The sequence below is a fragment of the Manacus candei genome, unplaced genomic scaffold, assembly GCF_025592945.1.
Source record: "Manacus candei isolate 608988 ecotype Guabito, Panama unplaced genomic scaffold, ASM2559294v1 h1tg000057l, whole genome shotgun sequence".
Classification (NCBI taxonomy): Eukaryota; Metazoa; Chordata; class Aves; order Passeriformes; family Pipridae; genus Manacus; species Manacus candei.
In genome coordinates, this window is record NW_026138105.1 from 7,025,206 (window position 1) to 7,052,106 (window position 26,901).

General features: G+C 43.4%; 1 protein-coding gene across 1 annotated transcript in view; it reads right to left on the minus strand.

Moving 5' to 3' along the window:
• Positions 1 to 24,507, minus strand: part of BCAS1 (brain enriched myelin associated protein 1) — a 46,992-nt gene extending 22,485 nt beyond the window's left edge. The window contains exons 1-7 of the mRNA XM_051803335.1: positions 24,346 to 24,507; positions 19,934 to 20,007; positions 19,748 to 19,829; positions 11,030 to 11,586; positions 5,507 to 5,662; positions 4,953 to 4,997; positions 2,345 to 2,479 (exon numbers count right to left, since the gene is read on the minus strand). Coding sequence (XP_051659295.1) covers positions 2,345 to 2,479; positions 4,953 to 4,997; positions 5,507 to 5,662; positions 11,030 to 11,586; positions 19,748 to 19,829; positions 19,934 to 20,002 — 1,044 coding nt within the window. The 5' untranslated portion in view covers positions 20,003 to 20,007; positions 24,346 to 24,507. The remainder of the gene's footprint in view (positions 1 to 2,344; positions 2,480 to 4,952; positions 4,998 to 5,506; positions 5,663 to 11,029; positions 11,587 to 19,747; positions 19,830 to 19,933; positions 20,008 to 24,345) is intronic.
• Positions 24,508 to 26,901: the final 2,394 nt, after the last annotated feature.

The window sequence follows — 26,901 nt, forward strand, 5'->3', positions numbered from 1 at the left end:
TCAGATCTGTGTCTCCTGATTTCCTCAAAACACACAAATCCAGGAGGAAATTCCTCCTGGGCAGTGATACACCCCTCTCTCAGCCCTCACACCCAGCAGAGCTCACACTGAAGAATTACCTGAGCTGTAGATAAAACATCAGCCAGCCATAAACTGAGCCCAGCACCCCTGGGCTTTGGGGACTTCTTGAGACAGCAGGTGAGAGTTATTTTGCAGGAGCCAGGACCTTTTTTGTGGTCAGCTCTAATGAACAGGATCCAGAGTAAGTAGGAAGAACAAGCACAATACCACAGACTGGCTTCAGCACTAGTGCTCAAAGTGAGTGACCAACCCTTCTCTTCCAAGGAAAAACCCCATAAACCAGCACAGTTACACTGCAAAACTGGCATGAAATGCAAGGCAAATACACAGGGATGGGAATGAAAGGGCAGAGAGGGACCCAGTTTGGAATGCCACCCAAACTGAGTCTGAGGTCAAATGGACAAATCGCACTGTGTTAGGGGTTTATATCAGGATGTGCATTGCTGTTTGAAAACAACATTCAGGAGTTGCTTTAAAGTTAGTATTCACATAACAGAAGACTGAAAAACAATGTTTTTGTTAAGCTAATAGTCAATTACTGTACAGAGCTGTTTATTTTGGAAGATTTGCACAGGAGACAGTGAAGTGTTCAAAACTAAATATGAGTAAATAGATTAAAATTATCATTTCAGATAAAGAAATTTGTTACCTGGTGATCTAGTTCACACAGTAAGGCATTTCAGAGGAAAAGATACAAACTAGGGTTTTTTTTTACTAGAACTGGTAACTTTAGGGCCTGCCTGTCACATCACTTCTCCAATCTGAATTGCCATTTTCAATCAGCCTCACAAGCAAACTGTTGGCACCATTTTAATCCATCCCCTTTACTCTTAATATGCCATAAATGCTCTCTCAGCTATTGCTTCTTTAGTTTGTATGTGGAAAGGAAACTGTGAAAAGAAATTTGGAAACAAGAAAAAGCTGTTTTAAAAGTAATGACATTTTATAGGACAGATTTTATTGGCGTAAAAATTTAGTGCTGTTGCTTTCCTTAAAGATAACTGCTCTCATTCCAGACCATAACTTTTTAAAGTTCCATTAAATATTCCAATGAAAGCCAAGCATCTCTCCCTACAATTCACTGCAAGATTTTTGCATTGTTGTAGAAGGGTCTTAAAAAATCCTAGGCAGGTGTAGCTTTTACCAGAAAGCCCTAATTCATTATGAACAAATAATTAGTATTTTCATTGTATTAAATACCAAAACTATTAGCTATCAACATAGTATATATGAGATGAGATCTTAACTTTAGGCTGGTGGCAGGAATTGCAGACTTAAAACCATTGGGAATATTATTATTTCTTCAGCAACATGCAGATGACTTATCTCAAAAATGTGACATGGAAAGAACATTTCTGTGTTGAAAATGTGTTAAAGAACTCCCTTTGACTTGTGCCCTTGACTATAAAGCCCCCTACTCACCAGAAATTCCATGTGGGTGTCTTGAGTGAGCATTAAATATTAATTACTTGCCTCCCCCAGTGAAAGGGTCTCTGCTCCCACATTCTTTGGGCTAAAAAGCTACAATTCTCTATTTCTCTGCCATGGAGCACCATGGTAGATTATCCTCAGAGACTGCAGAAACCCCTAAATACAGAGCTTGAGACCAAAAGCTTTCAGTGATTTTTGGTCCTCTGAAACAACCCTTTGATTGAATGTGCATTTAAAACACTTAAAAGTACTCTTCAAAACCAGAGTTTTTTCCTTCAAACTAAATCTGGACTTCAACAAACAATTACTTTTCTTGTTTTCAGTGAGAAATACCTATTTCTGAAGGAAAGTCCATGTTCCAGCCTTCTCTGTGCCGTATCAGATGGCCCAATTCACCAATTTTAGCCACGTGATGGTGCCTGTTAATGACCATAAAGCCTGAAGTGTAGCTGGACTGAGCTCTGCAGCTCTGCCTGCTCTACAGTTGCAGGCTCTGCTCAACATTTACACAATTCATTGTTTGTCAGCACCTTGGATTTTGTTTGTAGTGGTCAGGGAGGTTTAGTCAGGGTTAGTAACTGGGAATCACAGAGCAGGGAAGGTGAGAGGAGTTCTTTCAGAACCCTGAGCTCACAGATGGCCCAACAAGAGAAATGCTGCACGTGAGGATGGTTTTCATCACACCTGGCCCGGGAACGCTCACACAGCATTCCCAGAGCACTGCACATCTGGCCAGATGCTGGTTGGAGTCACCAGTTAAACAACTCTTCTCTCTGACAGGAGCCATCTGTTACTGCTCAGGGCTCTGCTCCTGCTCGAGGTTCATACCGACCTTGTGCCTAAAGAGTTTACTAAATGTGCTGTGGCCCAGCTTGGGACTCTCTGCCTTCTTTTTCTTGGCTCCTTTGGTTGGGGATTCTGCCTTCGGAGAGGGCTGCCCACCATGGCCCTTCTCTGCTCTCGAGCCCTTTGTACAACACCAGTGGCAGTTGAGCACTTATTGCAAAGTTATTTGGTTCATGAAAGACATTCAAACACTCACACACATAGCATTAAAGGTAAACATCTCCTTTTTGCCCTGGACAAGAAATCATGGGTTTGTTTTTTTTTGCTTCTGAGTGATTACTCAGCTCTCCTGAGACTTTCTTTCATATGAGGAGTGAAATAAAAGCTAAGACAATCGACTTGATTCCAAATTAAATCACAATTTTCCCTCTAAAATCTCCATTAAATTGAAACCTAAATCCCACAAAGACTGAGACTTCAGTTGTTGACAGCCAAGGTAACTAGCTTGTCCCTTTGCAAGCTTCATTCTTTTTTATTTTACACTTCAACAAGACAAAAAAAAAAAAAAAAAGCTTCCAACCAGCAAAAAACTTGAAAATGAGTTGATAAAACTTTCCAGGAACTATGGAAGCACACAGAGACCCAAACTCCAAAGAAACAATCAGCCTACGGTGTTTACAGTGTGAATCACAGAATATCCTGAGCTGGAAGGGACCCACAAGGATTATCAGAGCCCAACTCCTGGCCTGCACAGGACACCCCAACAATCCCAGCTATGTGCCTCTTGGGGCTGTCCTGTACAGGGACAAATATTGGGGTTGTTTAACCAACAGGGTGGGAGGAAAGGTCCAGAGTACAGAATGTGACACATATGAGCACGTGAAGTCGAGATCCTGGTCCCAAGACTGTGTCCTGCAGTGCAGTCACCAGTCCTGCCAATGCTTTGTGCTGTGAAGTAGCTGTGGCCAGTCACATGGAAACTGGCCTTTTTTCCTGCAGTATCCTGCAAAATTCTCATATCCTGCAAAATTCCCAAGTGCAGAGTGAGATGGGAACAACTCAGGATCTGCCACAGAAGGTTCAGGTTGGTGGTCTGGGGCAGATCTCAGAATACACTCTTGGTTTGTTTGAACTTGCAGAGGATCAGCTCTTCCAAGGAAGTGACTGCTCTAACTCTGTGCTTACACAGATGAAGGGACAGTCATTAAGGGTGTGCCCAGGCTGCTGGAAGCACACATGGCTTCACCCAGCTGATTAGAGCCACACATATCCCTGATGGCAGCACATTGCTGCAAAAAGCAAAAGGTTCCTCCCCCAGAGGGTGGTTGGGCACTGAACAGGCTCCCCAGGGCAGTGCTCACAGCCCCAAGGCTGCCAGAGCTCAAGGAACTTTAGGACAACGCTCTCAGGGACAGGGTGGGATTGTTGGGGCGTCTGTGCAGGGCCAGGAGTTGGACTGGATGATCCTTGTGAGACCCAACTCAGGATATTCTGTGATTCTATGACTCAAAAGCACAACAGCCACCTGAGAGCCCCATGGCACTCGGGAGAGGCTCAGACTGCTCCCAGGGGAAAACACATCTTTACCACTAAGACACAAGTCGTTTCTCAGGGGGAAAAACCCCCACCATTATTTCATATCAGCTGAAAAATCTGTAGCTTTTCTACATGAAAACTGATAAGGTAACCTTTTACACTTATTTCCCCTTTAATAAAGTAAAAATGTCCTATCAAGAAGATCATGAAGATAAAGGAATTCTTAATAAAAGAGAACTCCCACTTAACCTCTGCATAATGAGTTTGCATATCCTGCCAGTCATCTGGGCTTGTTTACCCTCCCAGTGTGATAACAAACCAAACCCAAACAGCATATTTGTTTCCAAATGACAGCACCCCAGCACCAAGAGTCACCTGTTGCAGCAGCACATGACAAAGCCAGGTATGTCAACGGGACTGAGCAACCGGATTTTTCACAGCTGTTGAAAGAGCTGCAGGTCCCACTGAGCCAGTGCAGTTTGAGAACTGCATTTTCTGGATGTCTGGGAAGACCTTAGCCCTGGCTGATGATTTTTGGAGTTATTTCAGAGTTATTGAGCTACAGCTGGGGAGTGATGTATAATCCCCCATGTCCTCACGAAGCTTTCTGCAAAAACTGATCATTTCAGTACCAGGTTTTATCAAAAATTGAATGGGACAAAAGGATAAAAAAATAGGAGAGAAAACAAAAACGTTGATGCTCAGTGATTTTGGCTACTTAATATCTATATGTCAAACATTCCTTTTTTTAGGGTTCTATTCTTTGTGTCTTATCACAGTGCAAGGAAAACTTCTGCTCTATGGGCAAATGGAATTTTTCTGTGGAATCCAGAGGTTTTCTCTGCAGGGACCTGAAGTTTTAGATCAAAGACAAGTCAGAGCAACAACAAGAGCATTATCAAGTCATCATCAAGCTTGCAGAAGATGCAACAGTTCAGATTTTGATTGTAACAGATGATACGATTAACTGCACTATTTATTCTCATCTTCCTTTTAAATTTATTCAGGGGAAAAATATTTTTAGTTGCTTCAAATGACATCAATTGCTGAAAAAACAACACGACGAAGAGGAAATAGCTGGTCAGAAACTCTAGTGACTGAACAAGGAATCTGCCTACCTTGTCTTCAGAATCACTTTTGGCTTCAGCTTTGCTTGGGGAGACCTTAAAAGTGTTTGAGAAAAAACAGTCACTCCACTCAGTCTTTCAAAAGATCTAAAAGATCATACGTTTGAAATCAGCAGGTTTTTCTAGCACAAAGGTGAAAGTATAAATTTTCCTACATGAGGGGGAAGCAATACCTGTAAACATTTCTTGACAACAACTTAAAGCCAATGGCTAAAATGAAAAATGCCTGGACCAAACATTTACTATTCAAGCTTACTCATCAATTCATAAAAATGAACTTAGAGATGTTACAAAATAAATTTCTTCGTGCAGAAGATGTTTAAGACAGGTAAATACTTCCAGGTCTACAAGCATCTCTGCAGAAGTAAAGGTTTTCAGAGCAGGTGCCCATCATTTGATCACAACTGCACTGTCCTCACACACCTCTCACTTCATCCCTCCCCAGTGCCCGTGACAGCAAACACATACACTCAGCTCATGTTCACACGGGATTTTTAGGAGTAATTTAAAGCTTAAAGAGATGGAAAGGAAAGGTAAAGTCTCACCAGTGTTCTGAGGAAGCTCATGACGGAGTTGTCTCCTGCAGCAGCTGCCTGGGGGCTGTCCTGCTTTACCTCTGCCTTCTCAGCTTGAGCAGCACCGGGACTGGTGACACCTGCAGAGTCCTCCCGTAGGTCCTTCTGGTTGCAGTCATCTATCTCCTAAATAAAAAAAAAGGGGGCAGAGATTCCTCAGTCCTGGCTTGCCTGATTTCCCAGTGGAATGCAAAAGTAACTTTTGTGACTTGCATTCTGTTGCTCAGAGAGTCACAACCCTAATTCCAACCATACTTCCCCAGCCTACATGTTCAGAACAATTGAGCATTTATACATCTCTTTCCCCTCTTTTCTAATGTATTCAGCATTGGCTCTTGGTTGGGGGAACATTGTTCTCAGCTACCAAGTACAACAAACACAAATCAAGTCACACACAGCATCCTAAACACCACTCTTCTCTTTTCAAGGCTGAACTTGTGAAGAATGAAAATAAAAGCTGAGATTCTGGCCTTTGACAGCTCACTGTCTGATTGTACCATACAAAGATTGCTTCTGATACTCTATTCTGCCATTCCAGGAATAATGATTGTCTAGCAAACACAAACATGACACAGATTAAAAGAAGGAAAAAGGCAACAACTCAAAGCAATTCTACTGAGCCAGATGGAGCTGCCTCCTCTCTTCATGGAATTAGAGTTCCCAGAGCCCAAAAAGAGTTTTCCAGTGCTCAAGCACTCATAAGTATGCAATATTAAGCCACTCACTTTCTGTTTAAACACCTAAACAAGGATCATGGCTATTTTTTGGCACCCTTTCACTTTCAATTTGCCTGCTATTCTGGCCACCTTTGCCTTGAGCCTGCACAGGTAAATTCAACACAAGTGCTGTCACAAGAGAGCAGCCTGAGACAAGTCCTCATGGCCCATTCAGCACCTCCTTTTTTTTAAATATTTACTAGTACTACACCTGGCTAGTGATGTCTGAGTGTTACCAATAATCCTCCTTCCTTCCATCAGTGTATCTACACTGTAAGTGCAGGGTTGATCTGCCCATTTATAAAGTAAATTGTGCCTGGCACGATGGTGGCCTTGACTTTGGTGAGGATTTAAAACTGAGCAGACCACCCTGGCAGTTCCATAACTCCTCAGCAGAAGTTACCATCCCCAACTATTTAGTTGGTAGTACCCAAGTATCCATTGGGTCACTAAGAAGGGATCTGGTGACTAGCAAAGAATGACTAGAGAAGCAGTTGTAGGAAACCTGATTACTCCACAGGCAAAATCAGGACAAGAAATACTGATGAGCCTGTCTAGGTGTCTCCAGTAAACAGCATCTTCCTGGAGGTCTAAGGGACAGCAAGGTTTTTATCTCTAACCTACCCATTACAGTTCAGTGCTTTTTTTTGGTGTGAAAAGTTAAAAAAAAAATTGTTCTCTGGAACAATTGCCTCTGCTAGGCAATTAAAAATCCCACAGTATTTGCATGACATTTGCAGAGGACATAGCTTTCTCCAAGTCACTAGTGGAAGGAGTTGACTAAAGATGCATAAATGGTTTAAAACTTCAGAGGGATAAACTGACAGGGATAGGCTGAGCATGGAGTGGTCAGTCTCCACACAGCATTTAGGGAGTTAAATACACAAGGCTTCAAATGCAAGAACAGATTTCTGTTTAATTCTCCACCCACCATTCTCCAAGTTTACCCAGGAAGAATCACAGCACAGTGGTTGAGCGCCTCAAATATTCAGAAGTTTCTGACAAGGGCCTAACACTCCACTTTGTCCAGCTGCCAGTTCCAGGCCAGAGTGGCTCCAGGAACAATCTGTGCCGTGCAGAACATGCGTGGCCAGGGCAGCCCCACAGCCAGGGATGGCACCTAAAGGGCTCCTATGACAAATGCTGGCTCCCTTTCAGATGTTAAAGGGCCAACAGAGCCGTGAGGCAAGAGATCAGAGGAGCAGGAGGCACAAGAGCAGGAGGCTAAACAAAACCAGCTTCACAGCTGAGGGACTTGATGCCATCAAGCTCTTTCCTACTTGATGCTATTGAGAATAATAAACAAAATAGATATTTTTTTTTTATTACAGCACAAGCCCAAGCCCTGATGTTGGGCTGCACTTTAGGAGGAAGGGAACTTTGCTGCACTCAGCTGTTTCCAGCAGCAGATACCAGCTGGGGCAGCTCCAGAGGTGCCAGGTACCACCTCTGGCAGCACTGGCTATCCCAGGAAATCTCCCTGGAAAGCCATTGCAGACACTGCAGAGCTTGAAGTACAGCACTATCCAAAAATCCCTGAACTCCAACTTCAGAGCACAAATGTGCCCCATAACACACCACTGCACGAGTATCCTCACTCCAGGATTCCCAGTCCAAGGCTGCCTTTAATTACCAAGATACAGCTGAAATACAGGCTTTGACAGATGCTGTGATCCATCTTGTGCTCCCATGGGAATACTGCTGCAGGGAGGAGCACAGACTCGGGCCATCAGCATATAAATCAGGGAGAGATAATGCACAGTCCTACATTATCACGTTTTCAGAGCCACAAAATCACCACAAAAGCCTCTGCAGCAGCTCCCCGTGCAAAGCCCTGGGGGCAAATAATGAGAGAAAGTCTAGGAATAACAGAAGGTCAGTATTAGGAGTTAACAGATCCTATGTAAATGTTCAATTCATTTCTCTGAGGAGCCAAATTTAGGGGTAATAAACACCTTAAATACTTATACTGTAGTTTCAGTTCAGTCATCAGAAAAAAAACATATCAAAAGAATGTATTCCTGCCAGCACTTTTGTTTCCATGAATCATGGCTCAGTGAAACATTTCAGGCATATAATTTATCTTTTCTTTGGCTTACATAGTAAATGCTTCATGAATTCATGAATTCTGTCCTTGTTTTAATTATGCTGTGTTCTGAATGTAGTTTTGTAGACCACAAAAATAAAGAGTGGTTCACCAAACACAGAATGTTTGTGCAGCTCTTAAGCTACAACTGTGGAGCCTCTCTCTTACTTACCAGCAATGCTGTTTGTTTTGTGTTGGCACTCAATTCGGGGAAACTTTGCTTTGCTTTTAGCTTTTACAGATACTACAAGTCATAATCCTCAGAAAAAAAACAAGAAAAAAAAAAAAGGAACTGTTGGCAGCAATATCTGGATTTTTAATATGATTATTTGGTAACAGTTTGTAGTTACTACAGTAACAGTAATTAAATTAGACTTGGTCATTCTCCCATCCTACACAAGAACTAGAAACTTTAGGGGGAACAGAAGGCAACTGTGCTGCAAGGCAGAGCCATGGCCTTTGTTTTAGAAACGGACTTAAATTTGGCAACATATTGGAGTGTTTAGTTGATATATTTTTCCCAGAAAAGGTCCTTAACTCCTCTCTGCCTCCAACATATTTTCCTTTTCATGTTGGAAGAATTAAATACAAAATTATAGTCCAGAAATTCAAGGGTAAGGCTAAAATTTCGCTCACCTGTGATACAGTTCTGTCACCTACTTACACTGAGTGACTTGAACCCTGATTTTGTGAGTGCTCAAGGCTTTCCATGGTACAGATTTAGGCACACACAGAAAATGTCCAGGCACTTTTGTTACCCAGCAGACCTGTCCTCAAGCAGGTCCCCAAAAAGCTGTTGTGTGATCCTGAAACACTCAGACACCAAACATCACCTACAGCTGGGGATGTCCAGATTATTCCCATTAGTGAGATCCAGGATGTGAATAGGTAAAAGACAACTTGAAGACAACTCCAAATCAGTAAGAATTAGTAAGAAATACAGGCAGTGCTGATAGAACAAAGCTTGATCTGAATGAACAGGGCTTCCAGGAGCTGTTAGAACTGGCAGAATAAGATTTACATTATCTTGTCCTGTCCCCTGATAGCTGCTCATACAGCACTGGTTTACTTGGGCTTTCAGCATGACTATTTGCTCCCACCAAGTGTTTAACTCTGACTTCTGGTTAAAACTCCTCCAGACTGTTATTCCATTAGAGTTTCACACTGTGTTACTTCAGCAGCACCAATTGTGACCTTTCACACCCCACAGCGTGAAAGTAGTGCCACTGCAATGACAGCAAAACAGGAAATAGGAATTTCGGTTGTAACAGTAACAATTCCTGCAAGCCACAAGGAAAACTTATTGTGTGCGTTAGTCAAAAAAATCTTCAGGAATTTACAGTGTTGAAAGGTTTCCTTCTCATAGGCTACACACAGAAGTACCAGTGTGCACTGAACAGATTATTCATTCTGAATTTTCCCCCCTGTTCTGTTTAGGTAGTGAATGACTTTATATTCTGCTTGGTGGAGACTATGGATTCTTTAAAAAATGCCCCTGTAGCTGTCTGAAACACTAGTGATGGGGCCACTTTGGAAGGCCACTGGTCATAAATGCAAATGTTTTGTCTTACAAATGAAGCTTCAGAAAAATATTAAAAATTTTAAGTTTCAAATTTGAGAAGGTCTAGGATACAGAAGACAAGGTAGAGGATCAAAGAGATTTTTGGGGACAACCTGCAGTGTTGTCAGTGCAAGCAGTGCACTGGTGAACTGTGTTCAGCACTACTGAGAGCATTAGTGATCACACAGCAGTCTTATTTGTGAGCCTGAACTAGGCTAATAAAACCAGTTGTTATGAAACTCCAGTCCCTCACATTGGATAGGATTTGAATTAGATCAATAATTAGTGTATTCCACCTCTCCAGCAGAACTAGGAAGAGTTATGCCATTTATCCCCATCCAAGGGATGGACTTATTCAGAAGTTAATCACCTGAAAATTAATTCTACAGTATCTTCGCTGATATCAGACTTTGCAGGAAGTGTAAAATCTAAACTGATACTTGTTTTCAGCTCCTTTGACTAATGTGCTCTCACAGTTAGTTTCTTATATCACATTCTCATCCTGTAAAATCAATTCTAATGGACCAGATTTCCTTGAGTAAAACAAAAAATCACAATAGCCAGGAGTAAAAAAAATTGTTGTTGCATAATATTGCTTATTGTAAAATGTAGGATATGCAACAAGCAGCTATTGCTCAAGAAATGGGACTATTTTAAAAATGGTACAAAGCACAACAAAGAACTTCTTTAAAACCATCCAAGCCAAACTCCAAGCTCCTAAAGCATTTAGTTTGTTGCTTTCAGGTATTCTTGCTTTCACTGGCAGCTGGCTGCTGTTCATCCTGGCTTTAGAGCGTGGACACAGACAGTTCACAGAGTACCAGGAGTCAGAAGGGACCCACAAGGATCATCGAGTCCAATTCTTAAGGGCACAACAATCTTGGCCAAACCTTTCAGAGAATTAAAAATTAATTTAAATTCGAGGTCAGTGCCAGCATTTAGCCATGAGACAGATGCCAGAGCTTCACCACTTCACCACAGGTTCCTCTCCCACACCTCTCTCCAGCCACCCCCACGGGGCGTCACCTGTGGTAACACATTCACTCACAGCCATCACAGCATGGAGCTGTCCTACTCCATTAATATTCCCAATATTCATTAGTGAATGGATATTGTACAGCAGCACTTGCCTTCCCCTGTGGGACACCATTGGACGTGCTCTGTAATCCCACAGCCCTGATGCTCCCGTCGGGAACGTCCAACGCCTGCCGCTCCTCCTGGGGATCACCTCGTGCTTTACTCCTTTCCTTTCCCTTCTCCAGTTTGAAGATCCTGTCAAAGAAGGTCACTGGTTTTGGCTTTGAGGTGGCCACATCCTCTCCCTCAGGTGACACTGTGAGCTCGACGTCCTGCAGCGGTGCCCGGCTCAGGTTTTTATCGGAGCCTTCCTCCGGCACAGCTGCCCCAGGAACCTCTGCCCCCTCACTCAGGGCTTTGTTCCCGCTGGGGGACACAGGGCTGACATCAAGTTTCGCCGGTCCAAGCGATGAATCCGTCGCTGGATCTTCAGTACGCCCTGGTACAGCCCACGAGAAGGCGAGCACAGAGCGGGGTTTCGCAGCTGGCCCAGCTCTCCTGGCAGCGCTCCCGAGGCTCTGCCCGCCCGCCTCGGCAGCGGGGCCCTGCTCCATTGTCTTCGGGGAAGAAACGGCCACATTATCCCGGGCAACACTCGCCTTTGCATCCACTACAAACAGAAGGATAGAACGGGAATTATCCGGCACAGCCAAGGAGTTGTACTGGCTGTACAATTAATCACGGCGCTTTAATGAATGGGGTCTGAAACGTGGGGCCTCGGGGAGGAGCACACAGGGGTAGCTCACCTGGGACCCTCTGCCTTCCCATGCTAAATACGAGCTTCTGCTCATCCATCACACCTGCCTGGCTGATTTTCTTTCCTGCCACTCCTCGTTCAAGTCAGTGCAAATTATACCTCCTCCACACCCCCCTCTCAGCTGCCAAAGTCAGATAACAACCCACATTTTTACTGCTTAGCCCAGTGGACCTCACAGTAAAATTACATTAAAATTAGCAATATGCGAAAAACCCCCACTCAATAAAACTTGAGATGGTCATATACCAATATATTACACTTTCCTCTGCCAAAGCTAAAGAGGAAAAAAAGAATGGAAACCATAAGGACTGGTCCTGTTTCCTGGCTGGCCAAATTCCCCAGGGGGCTTTGCAGTCATGACTTATTTCATTCATTTTTCCAGCACTGTTCCTTGCCTTGCTGCCCACTCTTCACAGTGCAGTTTCTACTTGCACTTCTCTATAGCCTGTAGGTTATTTTAAGCCTGATTTAAATACTTATAAATCACATCCAAGCCATGCTTCTTATCCTTATGTTTCTGACTCTTTTTACCCACCAACAGTATGGATGGATCACATTTCCCCCACCAAAATTCTCACAAATCATTCCCCCTTGTGTACACACAGGGACATCACACTTTAGATGTGAAATATCTTTCACCTTAAAAGTATATTTTATAATACAAGGGCACTTTCATAATACAGCTGAGGTGTAAATCCCTAGGACCAGATTTGCACAGGTGGAGATGGCTCCTGCTTTATAGAAGACAAGAGAAAAAAAGAAAAATAATCTTTCTTGTATCTCTTTTGTGGCTGGGAGACTGAATCACAGATGATGTGGTGTGAAACCCCCGTACACAAGAGGAGGCTTGTCAAGAGGTAAACCTTGCACAGCTCCCCCTCAGCTCCAGCTCCTCTTCCCTCCTTTGACTAGAATATAGATCTGACTTCCCTGTCAATCATCAGCACAGATTTCAGGGATGAATTTAGATCTACTTAATTATAACTGTGAAAACTGACAGCCTCAAAGTGACTTGCTAAATTAGAATGTGAAAATTGTCAGTTTCAATGAAAAACTGAAATTATTTCAAATTATAATTGTAATAGTCTAGTCAATATTATGCCTTTCACATTTTACTTTAAGAGAAATAAAATCCCAGATACCAACAAAACCTGACTGAAACAACTGTCTTCCACGCACAGCACAGACCTTCAGTGTTCAGCTGCATTTGTTAAAGTCTTTTTTAAGATCAGGCAAGCAGAGTGTTTTTAGACCACAGCTTTCAAAGCCACCTCTTAGCTTTTCACACCAGAAGTACCCCAACTTCCCGCCTCCCCCAAAGATTTTGTATAACACCACCCAAGCATCAGCAAGTACGGTACAATGTGTCTATATGTGATACTGTCCCTTTGTGGCAGTGCCAGAAACCCTGGTTACACTCCTGGTCGTCCCTGTGCAAACCCAGGAGAACAAAGCTCCAACCCCCAGCCCTTCCCTGTGGCCTTAACTTGGTGACCTGCTGGACAGTCCTGCTTCACACTTGTTGGTCCTGACTAGCAGGGGGTAAGAGCTTCCAAAACCCAAGAACCATGGAATGGTTTGGTTTGGAAGGGACCTTAGAGATAATCTCATTCTACCCCCTGCCATGGGCAGGTACACCTTCCATTAGCCCAGGTTGCCCCAAGCCCCATCCAACCTGGCCTTGAACACTTCCAGGGATGGGGCAGCCACAGCTTCTCTGGGTAACCTGTGCCAGGGCCTCCCCACCCTCACAGGGAACAATTTCTTCCTAATATCCAATCCAACCCTACTCTCTCAGTTTGAAGCCATTCCCTTTTGTCCTGTCACTCCAAGCACTTGGAAATAATCTCTCTCCATCTTTCCTGGAGCTCCTTCAGGTACTGGAAGGCCACAATTAGGTCACCCTGGAGCCTTCTCCTCTCCAGGCTGATCAATCCCAATTGTCTCAACCTTTCCTCCCAGTAGAGCTGTTCCAGCCCTCTGGTCATCCTGGTGCCTCCTCTGGCCTCACTCCAACAGCTCCATGTCCTTTCTGTGCTGGGACCCCAGAGCTCGAGGCAGCTCTGCAGGAAGGGTGTGACCAGAGTGTGACAGTATAAACCTCAAAGAACTTGACCAAAATCCTTGCCAGCAGTGGAGGCAACAGCTGACAGAGTCAGGGCTGTGGTGTCAGGAGTCACAGCTGCCACCAGCACCTGACAGCTGCTGGGACCTGGCTCCTGACTCCTCTACTTCCAACATTTTTTAACGTGCCATTTGCCTTCTCATTGTGTTTGAGGTCAAGGCAGAGTGGCCACAGTGCCTCAGCACAACCTGTTCTGGCCAGAGACAGAGATTTTCGCCTTCTGTGCACACTGAGAAAGTTTCTTTCCCTGGATTCTCTCTGCCATTATTCATGTGAGAAAATAACTTCCATTGGCAAGAATCCTTGGCCAGCAATATTCTTCTGCAATATTTCATGAGCACCTATTTCAATGTACTGACATGCAAAGCAAAGGTACAAATTAGCAGCTACTCAACCACCTATTCAGCTACTCAGCTGGGGCCACTAAGGATCAGTTATATTTTCCTAAGCCCCCTGTAGTAATGTATGAAAAAGAACTGAAGCACTAATCTCTAATTATACTTGGAAACTTGGGAAGGAAGCAAAAAGCAAATCCTTTCCCAGCTAAAGAAAGGAGAAACAATATCCATTGGAAAATAATTGTAATAGATCCTGAACTTCTGCTTTATGTAACAGATAACAAATGAAACACAGGAAAACTGTCTTCAGTATAAAAATAGGAGTATAAGCTCATCATTAAGCAAACCAACTAAACAAGAAGTAGCTCATGAACCTATCAAGTTCCTTTTATCTCTAATTATCATGGAAGGAATGAAAGACCTGGAAAATATCACTGGCTTGAGCTCTGCTGTGTCTCTTGTGTCAGGACAGTTCAAACTGTTTCAGGGAAAGTCTGCTCAGGCACAGGCAAAGCAGATCCCACCACCAGTGAGGAGAGAGTGCTGTGCTGGGCTGCAGAGAGGAGTCTCACTCATGCCCCAGTCACAGCAAACTGCAAGAGAAAAGCTTTGAACAGCAGTATTTGGATGAAAAGTGCATGATATTCTTGTTTTTAAAGAGACAGAAGTGTCATTCTTTCAAAAAATTATTTCCCACTCCAGAGGTAGAATTAGGAAGAGAAGAAAAACCTCCCAGATTTTAGGCCAGGTCTGCAAGTAGATCAAAGCAGTTCTTTTGAATGAGATTAAAAGCTGCTCTGAAATGAAAATCAATACACAATTTACAGCACTGCTGTGAGTCTGCATTTCCTGCTACTACTACACAGGCATTTTCCTTTCAAGTGTTTAACAAAAGACAGTCACACTGCACAAGATTTGTCTTGCTTTTCCCTTCACTTCATCAGGATATGCTAAAAAGGAAACACCACGACTGCGCAAATCTCCTCTTCTGGAAGTTCACAAGGATATTTTTTCTGAAATTTGGTAGATTAGACCAACATTTTTCCCTCAATTTGAGAAAAACTGCACAGAGTAATGGTTTGTGCAATGTTCTAAGATCATGGAATGGCTTGGAAGGGATATTAAAGGCCATCTCGTTCCAACCCCCTGCCATGGGCGGGGACACCTTCCATTATCCCAGGTTGCTCCAAGCCCTGCCCAACCTGGCCTTGGACACTTCCAGGGATGGGGCAGCCACAGCTTCTCTGGGCAACCTGTGCCAGGGCCTCCCCACCCTCAGAGCCAAGAATTCCTTCCCAATATCCCACCTAACCCTACTCTCTGTCAGTGTGAAGTCATTCCCTCTTGTCCTGTCACTCCAGGCCCCTGTAACCAATCTCTCTCCATCTTTCCAGCCACCAGCACATGAACACGCCATAAAATAAATCCTAGGAGAAACACTTGCTAATGCTGTTGCTTTTGACAATAGAAAGAGTCAGGTCTCTTCAGAAGTCAAACAGTGCAAACCCTAAGCTACAAATAAGTTTTTAGTATCTTGGACTATTTTGAATACAATCCAGTTACAAACAGATATTTTGCTCAGCAATGGAGTTATAGTAACAGGGCATTTTTTTCTTCCCTGGAGTTCAGCTAATCATGGGGAAAATAGATTGTAATGGCCCTGAAGGAACCAGCAAGGGCTACAAGGCAACATTTGGCACCAACAATTCCATCAGTGTAGGCCAGCACAATGGGCTATAACAGCCCTGAATGAATTACTGCACAAATACTAGGCTTAAAAATCAAAATACCCAGCAACAATGAGCGAATTTTTACATTTACATTTCTCATAGATTTTTATAGATATTTGGTAGGCTCATTTTTCCTTCTGTTATTTAGCATTGAACAGCATCATAATGCTACAGCAGACGTAGAATTTCCGTATCTCCAAGTATACTTTGTGTTGACATAAAAGACCTCAAAAACCATTGTGACAAGGTTAAAATGACTGATTTTTCAGGTGCACTATAGAAGTGTAAAATGAGACATTTCCCCCCTTTCTTAAAGAAAGAACATACTAATATTCTTTTGCAGTCTTGCTCCACTGTTCCATGCAAAAAAGTTGACAGCACACTTTTTGTTTTACTAAGTTAACTGCCATCATTATTTACCTAACAGATTTACTGAAATTAATGGAAATTGGGGCAGAGAAGCCAGCAGCAAGAATAATGACGATCATTCTTTGAAAAAATACCTAAAAGGCAACGTGTTTCAGGCCTTACAGGCACACAGAGCTCTTGCAATATATAATTTCTGTTAGATGCTGAGTAGGAGCAGAATTTGCTGAATGAGATTTATCCTCTGGGACAAAGGAGTTGCATCTTCACTAAACCTTCCTTACCTTGTAATGTTTGTAATTCCTTTGTGCTTTTTGTGAGCAGGTCATTGTTTTGATCTGCATGTAATTACCACCCTAACAGAGGCAAAGTTGTTCTCATTGTGTTCTCCTGCTCCATGTTGTGGAAATCAGAGATACAGCTTCTAGTTCTGGACTTCTTCCCTTTACCTGTTGCTCACCAAGTACTTATATTACTTAAAGTACTTAAAGGCCAGCACAGAACATTAGGAAAAGTCAGGATTAACTCTGCTTTCCTCGAGCCTGCAGAGCAACAAGTCCTGCAGGGGCAGTGAGGGCACTGCTGCTGTTGGAATGGCATTGTGGGGGGAGAAGGTGCATCTCCCTCCTCTGTGCAGTGTCTGCAGCCCTGACAATCAGTAGGAGCAGGAAAGGCGAGTCATGGAAAGAATCCCTGAGCCCACACAGCTGTCAGGCTGTTTGAGCAGAAGCAGCAAACGTAGGGACCCAGCCCCAATCTGCTGCCCCAGATGTGAAGCAGATGCTGACGGGGCTCTTCCAAGTAACGTTCCTTCCTCTGGTCATGTGGAGTTAAACTCCCTGGATTCCTTTGCCATTATATTAACAGATAGAGATTTCATACCCTCATTTATCAGCTGTACCCCCTAATGCACAGCACATGGGCAGATCTCTGGCAATCACAGGAATGCAAACTAACAGGACAAAGAGCACGAGCCCCTAGCTAACACTTCTCATTAAATCCTTGTGCTTCAACTGTCTTTTTTAAGCCTTTGTCTTCCCCAAAAATGCTCACTTTATGCCATAAAATACACTATACTACTATTTACTGTATCACTTCATTTTACAAATACTATCAATTATGTTTTTCATAGTAATAATTTCTATCTCCAAACAGCACTTGCACTTTTATTCCACCAAGACCTTGATTATATTGCACAAACCAGTGAGATTCCAGTGGTATCTAAACAGTTAATGAATTTAACTGCTTTTTAAACATAAATAAAGTTAAAATACAAGTAGTATCAACATAGGACGGTCTAATTTTTCAACTTGCTACTTAAATTGATTTAGTAATTACATTAATTAGGTCATCCATTTAAGTAAAACAATCCCATATGCTTCATTTTACGTATTAAGGGTAAAATGTACATGCATTTTTTAGGTCTTCAGACAGTGTAAATCATCTGGCTTTTATTTACTTCCCAGAACTTTGCTAGTTTACACCAGCAGAAACACGCAGATAAAGGCTTTGCTTTTCTAGTAGGAAACTGTTTAAACTGCCTTATAGTGAGATGGGATTAGGAAATTAGCCATGGAACAGAGATTCTGAGCTGTAATCAGTGCCATCTGCATATCACCAGAACAGGCTGATTATTTTTGTCTAAACTTAGATTTTTCAAGTGTGTGTAACAGGCTGAGAGGGTTCTCTTAATAATGAATAATAAAGTATTTTTCTTAGCAATGAATTATAAAGTATTTTCTTTCCTCACAGAGATTTAAGAGAATTGTTGGGTTTTATCATGTTCTGAAAACAGGAAGAAATCCAGTGCAAAGGAAATGCTGGTAAGATGAACGTGGCTGAATCTGCAGAGCTGTGAACAGGAGCATTGCTGCTCCCTGAGTGCTGCTCACAAAGGCTCCAAAGCCAACAAGGGCTGGAAAAGCAAATTAACGAGGCGCAGACAAGCAAGAAGACACACATGTCTTTGGATGAGAGCAACTGCCCATGAATATGTGGAGATAACTTTTCAAAACTACTTGGAAACAAATTTTGAATGCTCAGGCCATGTAGTTCACCCCAGGTTTCTGAGATGTCAGCCCTGGAAGTGGGGCTTCCCTTTCTGGGGACGGTTCGGGGTCCAGCCTGCCCTGGTGTGATCCCTTGAAAACCTGTTCCCATCCCATAGGACCCCTCCCACACAGGGCTGAAATGGGATGCACTCACTGAGCCCTCACCAACTATTCAGCTGCTACACTCACAGTTTGTATGCAACAGGGACACAGATTTTATTTTATTACTGTGAGGGAAAGAATAAACTACTGTGCTACACCCTACCTTATCTAGAATTCAAACATAGGCAGCTGACACAGTTAAATGTATTTCATGAAGTTCTCACTGCTGATTTTAGCTGTTCCCTGCTCTCTTCAGGAAGGTCTGCTACCTCTACAAGGAGAGCAAGGTATGTTTCTGTGCATTAAATATTCACTAAGACCCTTTCTCACACTCAGAAAAGAGCACTGCACTGCCAAGGCTCAGGGCCAGAGGCAATTCTGATATAACAACATCACTGCAGGTATAATGCCTGCCACCTTACAGTACTTTTCCCAAGAAATCACAATTTTAAAATGACAAACAAGACAGAAAAAGATATTCCCATACAGATTTAATTGTTGACAAAGAACTGCTTGGCATCTTTGAAGGCAAAGCAATGCAGCTACTCAAGAACACAGGACTAAAAAAATAGAGAACAAGAGGTTTAAATGAACAAGAGGGAGTCAAATTTCTATCATTTCAGTCACTGGAAATTGCTACTGAAAGGATCAGAAATATGGTTTCACATAAAAAGGCAGAGATGGTTTCTAAGACTTTACAACTCTATGGATGAGAACATGTAGCCAGGACATGGACTTTTTTGCTCTCCCTTCCAACACGTGACCTACTCTCTTTGCAGGCTGCAAAACATTCCCTTGTGTGCCCCCCAAACACAAATCCTCACTAACAGGCCATTGATCCCCTTGTACTGGTGCCACTGCTGCATTACACCCTCCGAAGAGCCCAGATCTGGGCTCCTTGCAGCAACAATTCCTCCAGGGCTCCTTGGAGACACAAGTTCCTCCAGAGCCCAAGCACAGGTAGTTTATCACAAACCCTGAGGTTTGAGCAGCAGCACAGAAAGGTCCAGCACCAAACCACTCCTGCATTATGACACTTCACATTAACCAAACTCTTCACACTCAATGAACCCACTTCTTGTGGGCCAGCAAATTCCTACAACTATTAAACAGCTTCCAGAGGACTTCAGAAGTGTTTTCTTGTTTTACTCTTTGTTATCTTGAAACTTTCAAGCTTCTGTAAAATACTGATTCACAAGAGCTCATCTTCTATGAAACTATGCCCCAATATTTATTGTTGCCCAGGGATAAACCTCTGTCTCATGGGAAAAGAAGGGCAAATGGACTTTTCCCTGTACATACCTTCACCATTCATTGCTGGAGAATGATTCTGAGCAAATACAGCAGATCCATTTTTAACAGTGTCAGGAGATTCAGAGAGAGCCTGAAAGATCAAATATTACAATTTTTGGGACTTGTACATCACAGGGTTTAAAGACTGCAATAGGAAGTAACCAGGGAAGATGAGAGTGGGCAGCTCTCCCTTACCTGGTAGCTCTTCACTGTGCAGGTATTGTCCTCCTCAGCTTCCTCTGGGACACTCAGTGTATTCCCCATAGTTCCTGTCAGGTGGAGGGAAAAATCCAAATAACCTTTTCTTCCTCATTAATATGAACTTGCTGCCTGGTTCCAATTAAGAGACAGCCAATGGGGACAGACAGGCTGTTGAGGTCCCTAAAGAGCCCCACCTGCCCCATCATCAGGCTGCACCAACCAGTCTTACCCCAAGTCCATTATCCTCAGGGCTCAAAAGTGCTCACAGAAAATGGTACAAACCAACAAACTTTTCTTGTTTGTTGAGGAAAACTGGCTGCAATCACACCTGCATCATTCATTAGGGCTCAGGAGAGAGCAATGTGGAGTTAGCAGCAGAAAAACACTTAAATCTGTGAATAAATTACAACAGCTTGTATGCTTTTGTTTGGTTTTCATTTAAAAAATGCAGAAAGAAAGGAGGCAGCATGTAAAGGCATTGCCCATGTAAACTCTGAATTGCAGTCTCTTTCCTGTGTACAAGAGGACATAACCTTCTGGTTTTTTTGTTTTATTTTCCTTTCCCCATAATTTAGAATACATTTATGTGCCCTCTGAGCTGGCTGTGCCTTAGGACTGTAGATTCTTTGGGGCCAAACTCTCCCTGTAATGTGGTGGAGGGGCAAAGGAATCTGAAGTCAAGAGGGAAGTTCCTATTAGACTTTGGCTCAGGATATAGATGTGTGCATACTGATAAATAAATAAACAGTGAAGAGAAAGTATTCTGAGCCACACCTTGAGACAGGAAGGTGTCCAGAGAGGGGAAGGCAGAGAAGGGAGAGCTGTGCTCATCCTTTTGGATGTCCTGCACAGCCCCCACGGGTACCAAGTGCCTTCTGCTTTGTTATTGCTCTGGTTTCTGCCTGCATGAGTCAGTGAAGCTGCAGAGGCATGGATGAGAACAACTCCTTTAATGAAATTAAATTTTAATCAAACAACCTGTAGCTATTGGATAAAAGAAGGAAAACAGTGGCTTTGCTAAATGATGTTCACTCGAATTGGAATGTGCTGCTTCCAGTTACTGTTTGCTGAGCTCAAGCTCAAGGTGCAGAGGCATTTTACAGGAGTTTTATCTCCTCAGCTGATATTTCCAGTATAAATCAGAAGTTCTGATTTGTTGTGGAAAACAGCCAGAGCTTCCCTGTGGATGTACAATGGCCTCTTGTCCCTGCTCTGTAATTCTGTTTCCTAGCAACTTTAAACATTATTCTATTGGAAGAGAAGAAAACAAGATTCAAATCCTACTGCTTAGTCTCGATGATAAATTTAGTATCTGGTTGAATCTGGAGGATTTACTTTTGTTTTCCATTCACAAGGCCTGGTTTATGCCAGGAGACAACTTAAGCAAAAGATGGAATGTTTGCAGGTTTGCTTCCTTTTTAACATGAACTGTCAAATCATTTTGTATCTGTGGGGAGAGAGAGAAGCAAATTCCTCTCTTTCTTTTTTATTTCAACAATGATTCGTATCTTGATTCTCAGCCACTCCAATTTCCTGTTGTTGCAGGTCTACTCACATCAAGTAAGTTATCTTTAAATGATACAGAGCAGAGATCACAGGCTCTGAGCTCTGGCAGAGCTCTAGGAAAATTTACCCATTTTCTAAAATCAAGTTTATAATTCTCACTGAAATAAAACACACACAGTGGTCATGTGGAATTTTAGAATATTTTCACTCACCAGAACTCTCTCTCATAGAAAGCTGGATAGGTATTGGAGGCTTTATTTTTCCAAAAACTGGGTAAACTTGCTGGATTACCCTTTCAGAATATGATCCCAAAACACCAAACACAGTTTTCCACAGATACAGAATCAAGGAATAGAGAAGCTGTGGCTGCCCCATCCCTGGAAGTGTCCAAGGCCAGGTTGAAGCAACCTGGTCCAGGGAAGGTGTCCCTGCCCATGGCAGGGGGGTAGAATGAGATGATCTTTAAGGTCCCTTCCAACCCAACTCATTCTGTGATCCTATGACATATATATGTACATAATGCTTCTGCCCAATTTTAAGGAGAAAATGACAGGTCACTGCCACCTACAGACAAATCTGAGCATCAGCAGAAATTATTATATAAACATACAAAATGATATCAAACCAGCAGAGTTTCAAGTTGCCAAGCAAGTAATGTCACAGCTCTTCCCTTCTGCCACCACGTCTCAAAATTGCTGCTGCAGAGACTGTTGCAGCTCATTGCACATGTGGGGCTCTAGAGCTGAGTAAATGGGAGGAAATTCTTAAATGTGAAGCCAAAGAGGTTTTCTGAAAAATAAAGGGCACTCACTGTGTGTTTATGAACCAAAGAATCACAGAATATTGGGGCTGGAAAGGACCTCTGGAGATCCCCCAGTCCAACCCCACTGGGAGTTGGACTCCCTGCCTGGGCAGGGTCACCCAGAGCAGGTGACACAGGGACATGTCCTGGTGGGTTTGGAATGTCTCCAGAGAGGGAGAACCCACACCCTCCCTGGGCAGCTGTTCCAGGGCTCTGCCACCTCCATGGGAAGAATTTCTTCCTCATGCTGAGGTGGAACTTGTTGTGTTTTATTTTCTGGCCATTCCAGAAGGTGCTGAGGGCTCCCAGTGTGCAGGAACCTGCCTGAGGACCAGGAGCCTGTGGAAGCTCTCAGGATGTGGCCATGAGTTTGTTCCCAGTGAGCAGACTCAGACATTGTCAAGCACTGAGCACATCTGTCCAGCTGTGAGCCCAACACCACCCTCAGGGTGCTCACTTGGCCTCTCCTATGGGTGTCTCAGTTATTAATCATATTTCTTAGCAGTACAATCACCAGGAAAGACCTATTTGTGCCCTTTGTTCTATGCTTGAGAAGCACAAAACTGGTCTCTGTAGCAAGCTGTGGGTACAGAGAAAACCTCCACCAGACCTGGGAGTCTGTGAGAGAAGATTTGACAGCATTTACAGGGACAGGACAATTTTTGATGATTGAGAGGGAAAAGAGATGATGCTGAAGTAAGAAAATTCTTCAAAATGAGAAGAAAGCCCTTAGAAGTCAAGAGGAGCAGGAGTAAGCTCATTCTCATCCTTAGGCTTCCTTTCTAGAAACAGATTTTTTCACTGAGTTTCAAGGATATTATCCTCCTGGGGGGCTCCTTCAGGCCAGGTGGAATGCAGCCCAACTGGTTTAAAAGGGAACATGAACTACCAGCCTCTACATCAGACACAGCTCTGAAACAGTTCCTTTCCCCACTTATGCTTCACTGCTTCTATTGTAATGCAGAAAACAATACAAAAGAAAAATGTATCTTAATTTTTTTTTGTGTGTGTGTTGTATGAAGCATTATGTGCCTAAGCAGAAGTTCAAGGCTTGGGAAAATTCTCCTCTTTTTTTCCTCTTTCTCAAAAATCATTGTTTTGGTGCTGGCAGAGTGGTAAAAGATTTGAAAACTCTTAGAAAAAACTCCAACAAACCCTGTGATCTTCTGTGTACTCTGGCTAAAGCCAGCTGAGCCTGACCTTTCTAATGTAATGGCCGAGCTGCAATATCACAATCACCTGTGTCAGTGTCTATTAACGTCAAAAGTACAAAATTAATCCCTCACTAGAACTTGCCATATGTTGTACTTAAATGTCAGAAAGAATGATCAACTTTCCTTCCTCTTGGAACCCAGGTGAGCACGGAGACAGGTCCCTGTCCAGGTAGGAAGGCAGAAGCTCCTGCTCTGATTCATGTGGAACCAAGAAAGGACTGATATTAGGATAGAGTTTTAGAGAGACTCCTTACCTTCCCTCAGTGCCGCTCTCAGTTGCTGTCCTGCAGGAACAGACACCTCAGACACGTGCTGGGTGTGATGAAACCAGGGGCCAAGTGCATCTGAGCCCTGTCAGTGGCTGGGGAGGAGGAATGGACACACAATAGACAGCAGTGAAAGGACAGGAGAAGGAAGGGTTGAGCTGACTCACCTACAGCAAACAAGAAACACCCAAGAACAACTTGAATAGCAGCCTGGCAGCTGCCTGTGCATCCAGGGCATGTAGAATCACACTCCTTAAGGCTCTAGGGGCAGTTTTTAATACAGTTCTTTCAGCCACTCTGCACTGGAGTCAAATGGGAAAAGCAAAACAGTTCAAGCATTCACACCTGGGCTTTCAGGGAGAGAACAGTTCAACAATGCCACAAGGTGAACAATCCCAGCCTGGCTGGTCTTTGTATTCTCGTGTCCTTTTGCAGAAAAAGTCAATACATTGCAAGGGAAGAGTTACGGCAGGTGCTTTAAAGCCCAAACAAGAGAAGCCAAGCAGGAAATCCCAGGATCATTCAGCAGAAGAGCACAGGCAGAGCTGCTTGAGCAGAGGAGGAAGAGCAAAAGCAAAACCCAAGAAAAGCCAAACCAGCAGCAGCAGCAGGAGTTACCTGGGGAGGGTGGCTGGGACACCCTCTGGGAGCTGGAGCTGGTCCAGGTGAGGTGCTGCCCACCCAGCTCTGCCCCTGGCGAGGTGCTGCTCCTCCAGAGCTGGTCCAACTGAGGTGCTGCTCCCCCAGATCTGGTCCAACTGAGGTGCTGCTCCCCCAGAGCTGCTCCAGGCGAGGTGCTGCTCCCCCAGCCCTGCCCCTGCCCTGCTGTGCCTCCACAATCAGCCCAGGGAGTGCTCACAAACACTGGGTGCAAACACAGCGAGGGTGGAGCAGCTCCGTCCACCTTCCCAGCCTTCTCCAAGTATTTTCTGTTCTTAGCACTTTGGCCACCCAAACCTGTTCCAAGGCACACCTGGATTCGTGGCTCTGGGGCAGCCTCTCATGGACACTCTGGTATTGGGAATTCTGACATGGTGTGGACACCTACAAACCCCTTCCAAACCCGGACTTTTCCCACCATGGTAGACAAAACCAAGGGCTTTTGATGACATGACTGTTTGCTGTAGTCAAAGTGGTTCTTAATATCCCTCCATAATGTGCAGACTGACTAAGTGTTGATATTTTAAACCCATTGTCACGATTTGCTGCTCCCTCAGGTGAGTCACTAAGCCCACACTCAGACTGGGGGTGTCTGGAGCAGGGAAAGGCTTTTTGTTCTGAGTTTTCACACCACCTCAGTCAATAAAATTTGGTTTTGAAAAGTGGGGTTCCCACAACCTGGCGTAATACCAAGAAAAAAAATCCTTATTTTATAATTTGAAAGGAACACCACTGCAATCCCAGATCTTTTTCTCTATTAACTTGCTTCTGTCACCTGGATGGCACTTTTATTTCGGTGTTGCTTTATGGTTTTGAGGATAATTCTGTTATTAGCCACAATAAAGAAACAAAAACAGATCTGTAACAAGGTGATGTGCTGGCTGTGAATGGTGTCAGATGCTTCAGAGGCTGATAAAAAAACCATAAGAGTGGAAGCAGCATCTGATTGCATCCAACCCCTCAGCCCTGCATGAGAGGAGGAGTGAATATTCCTATTCCCTCATCTCTTCAAGCATTGGGTAAAGCATCTTGATTATTTTCCCCTTATTTTATCACCTTAGATAGTGTAAATCCCTGCCTGCTACGAGCTCAGGTGATACCAAGTGAGTTCAGTCTCATAATCCTGTCAGAGAAGGAATCTGGTTTGGGAACAGTCTCTGGATCAGCAGCAGCAGAACTTACCTGTGGGCTGAGACACAAATTACCAACCTCACCCATGCAGTGACACTGGACTAGTTTACATTGCCTTTTTTCTTTTTATTTTTCCTTGGGTTTAAATGTTATCATGCAGGAAATATTATCATGATGTAAATATTTAATTCCAGAAATTCTTCATTTCTTTAAGAAAAGGTCATTCAGGGTATGTTTGCACCATGTTTTGCTTTCTGTGGATGTATTTGGTCATAAAATATCTCCAAATTCAGCCTTAAAAACTTAATGTGCCTTATAAAAAATAATTTGTATTATTATATACTTCACTTTATGGCATGTGCTGTGAATATAAGAATAAAAATACTCCTGTTCCTCAAAAAAGACTATTCCTTGAATTGAGCCCAAACAGATGGCAGTGTTGCTGCAGGATGTTTGTACTCTTGCCTTTATTTCCCACAGAATTGTGTTTGCCATTATTCATCCAGGCATTTTTCCCCCTTCATGACTTGAATTGTGCAGGAATAATTTAGATACTTTTGAAAGAAAAGGTCACTGCCTTGCTTTGGGGGCTTAACCCAAGTGCTGAAGTGAGGGGACAAATGTCCTTTGGGTCCTGCACAGGCTGTGCTGAGCGAACCAGGGGGTGGTGGTGACACCTGTCTCAGGTGCTGTCCTCTCCCAGATCCAATCCCTGAGCCTGCAGCCAGGCAGTGGGAATACCCACAGTGTCCCAGGGGGTCTTTCCATGGTATCAGGGCTATTTGTGTGCAGATCAAAGCTTCTCCCTCCTCCTCCTCGTAGCTCATCCTTCTCTGACCTGGTTTGCCAGCACTTCCAAGAGCAGAAATAACTGCAGCAAATATCAGAGGAAATGTCTCTGTGACTCCTCCAACATCGGTGCAATTACACCCAGAGCTAATTTGCTGTGCAGTCACCAAGATGCTCCTCCTGATTACGCTGCTGTGACCTTATTAAATTAGAGACATCACAGAGAGCTTTGTGCTGATTAATTTTCCCCAGTTATGTGGTCCTGATGGACAATTAACCATCCATTCTTTGAGGTGTATTTCAGCTATTGTTTTATTATTGTTTTACAACCACTTCAAAAACATCCCATGTATCCAGCCTGGACATTCCAGAGGGGCATGTGGTGAGTTTTGGTTTGCCTCATGTTTGGGAATTATTTAACTGGGTGTCATCCTCTCCAAAGCACAGGAAACTGTGTGCTTCTTTCTTGATTTTTCAGTGATCAAAATGCTATTTTTTCTTTCTAAAAATCTATAATGAAGCTGTCACCAAATAAATCTTTCTCCTCTGCAGGAAATGCTCAGCTTGTGCATCTGACAGCTGCATAAAACTTCC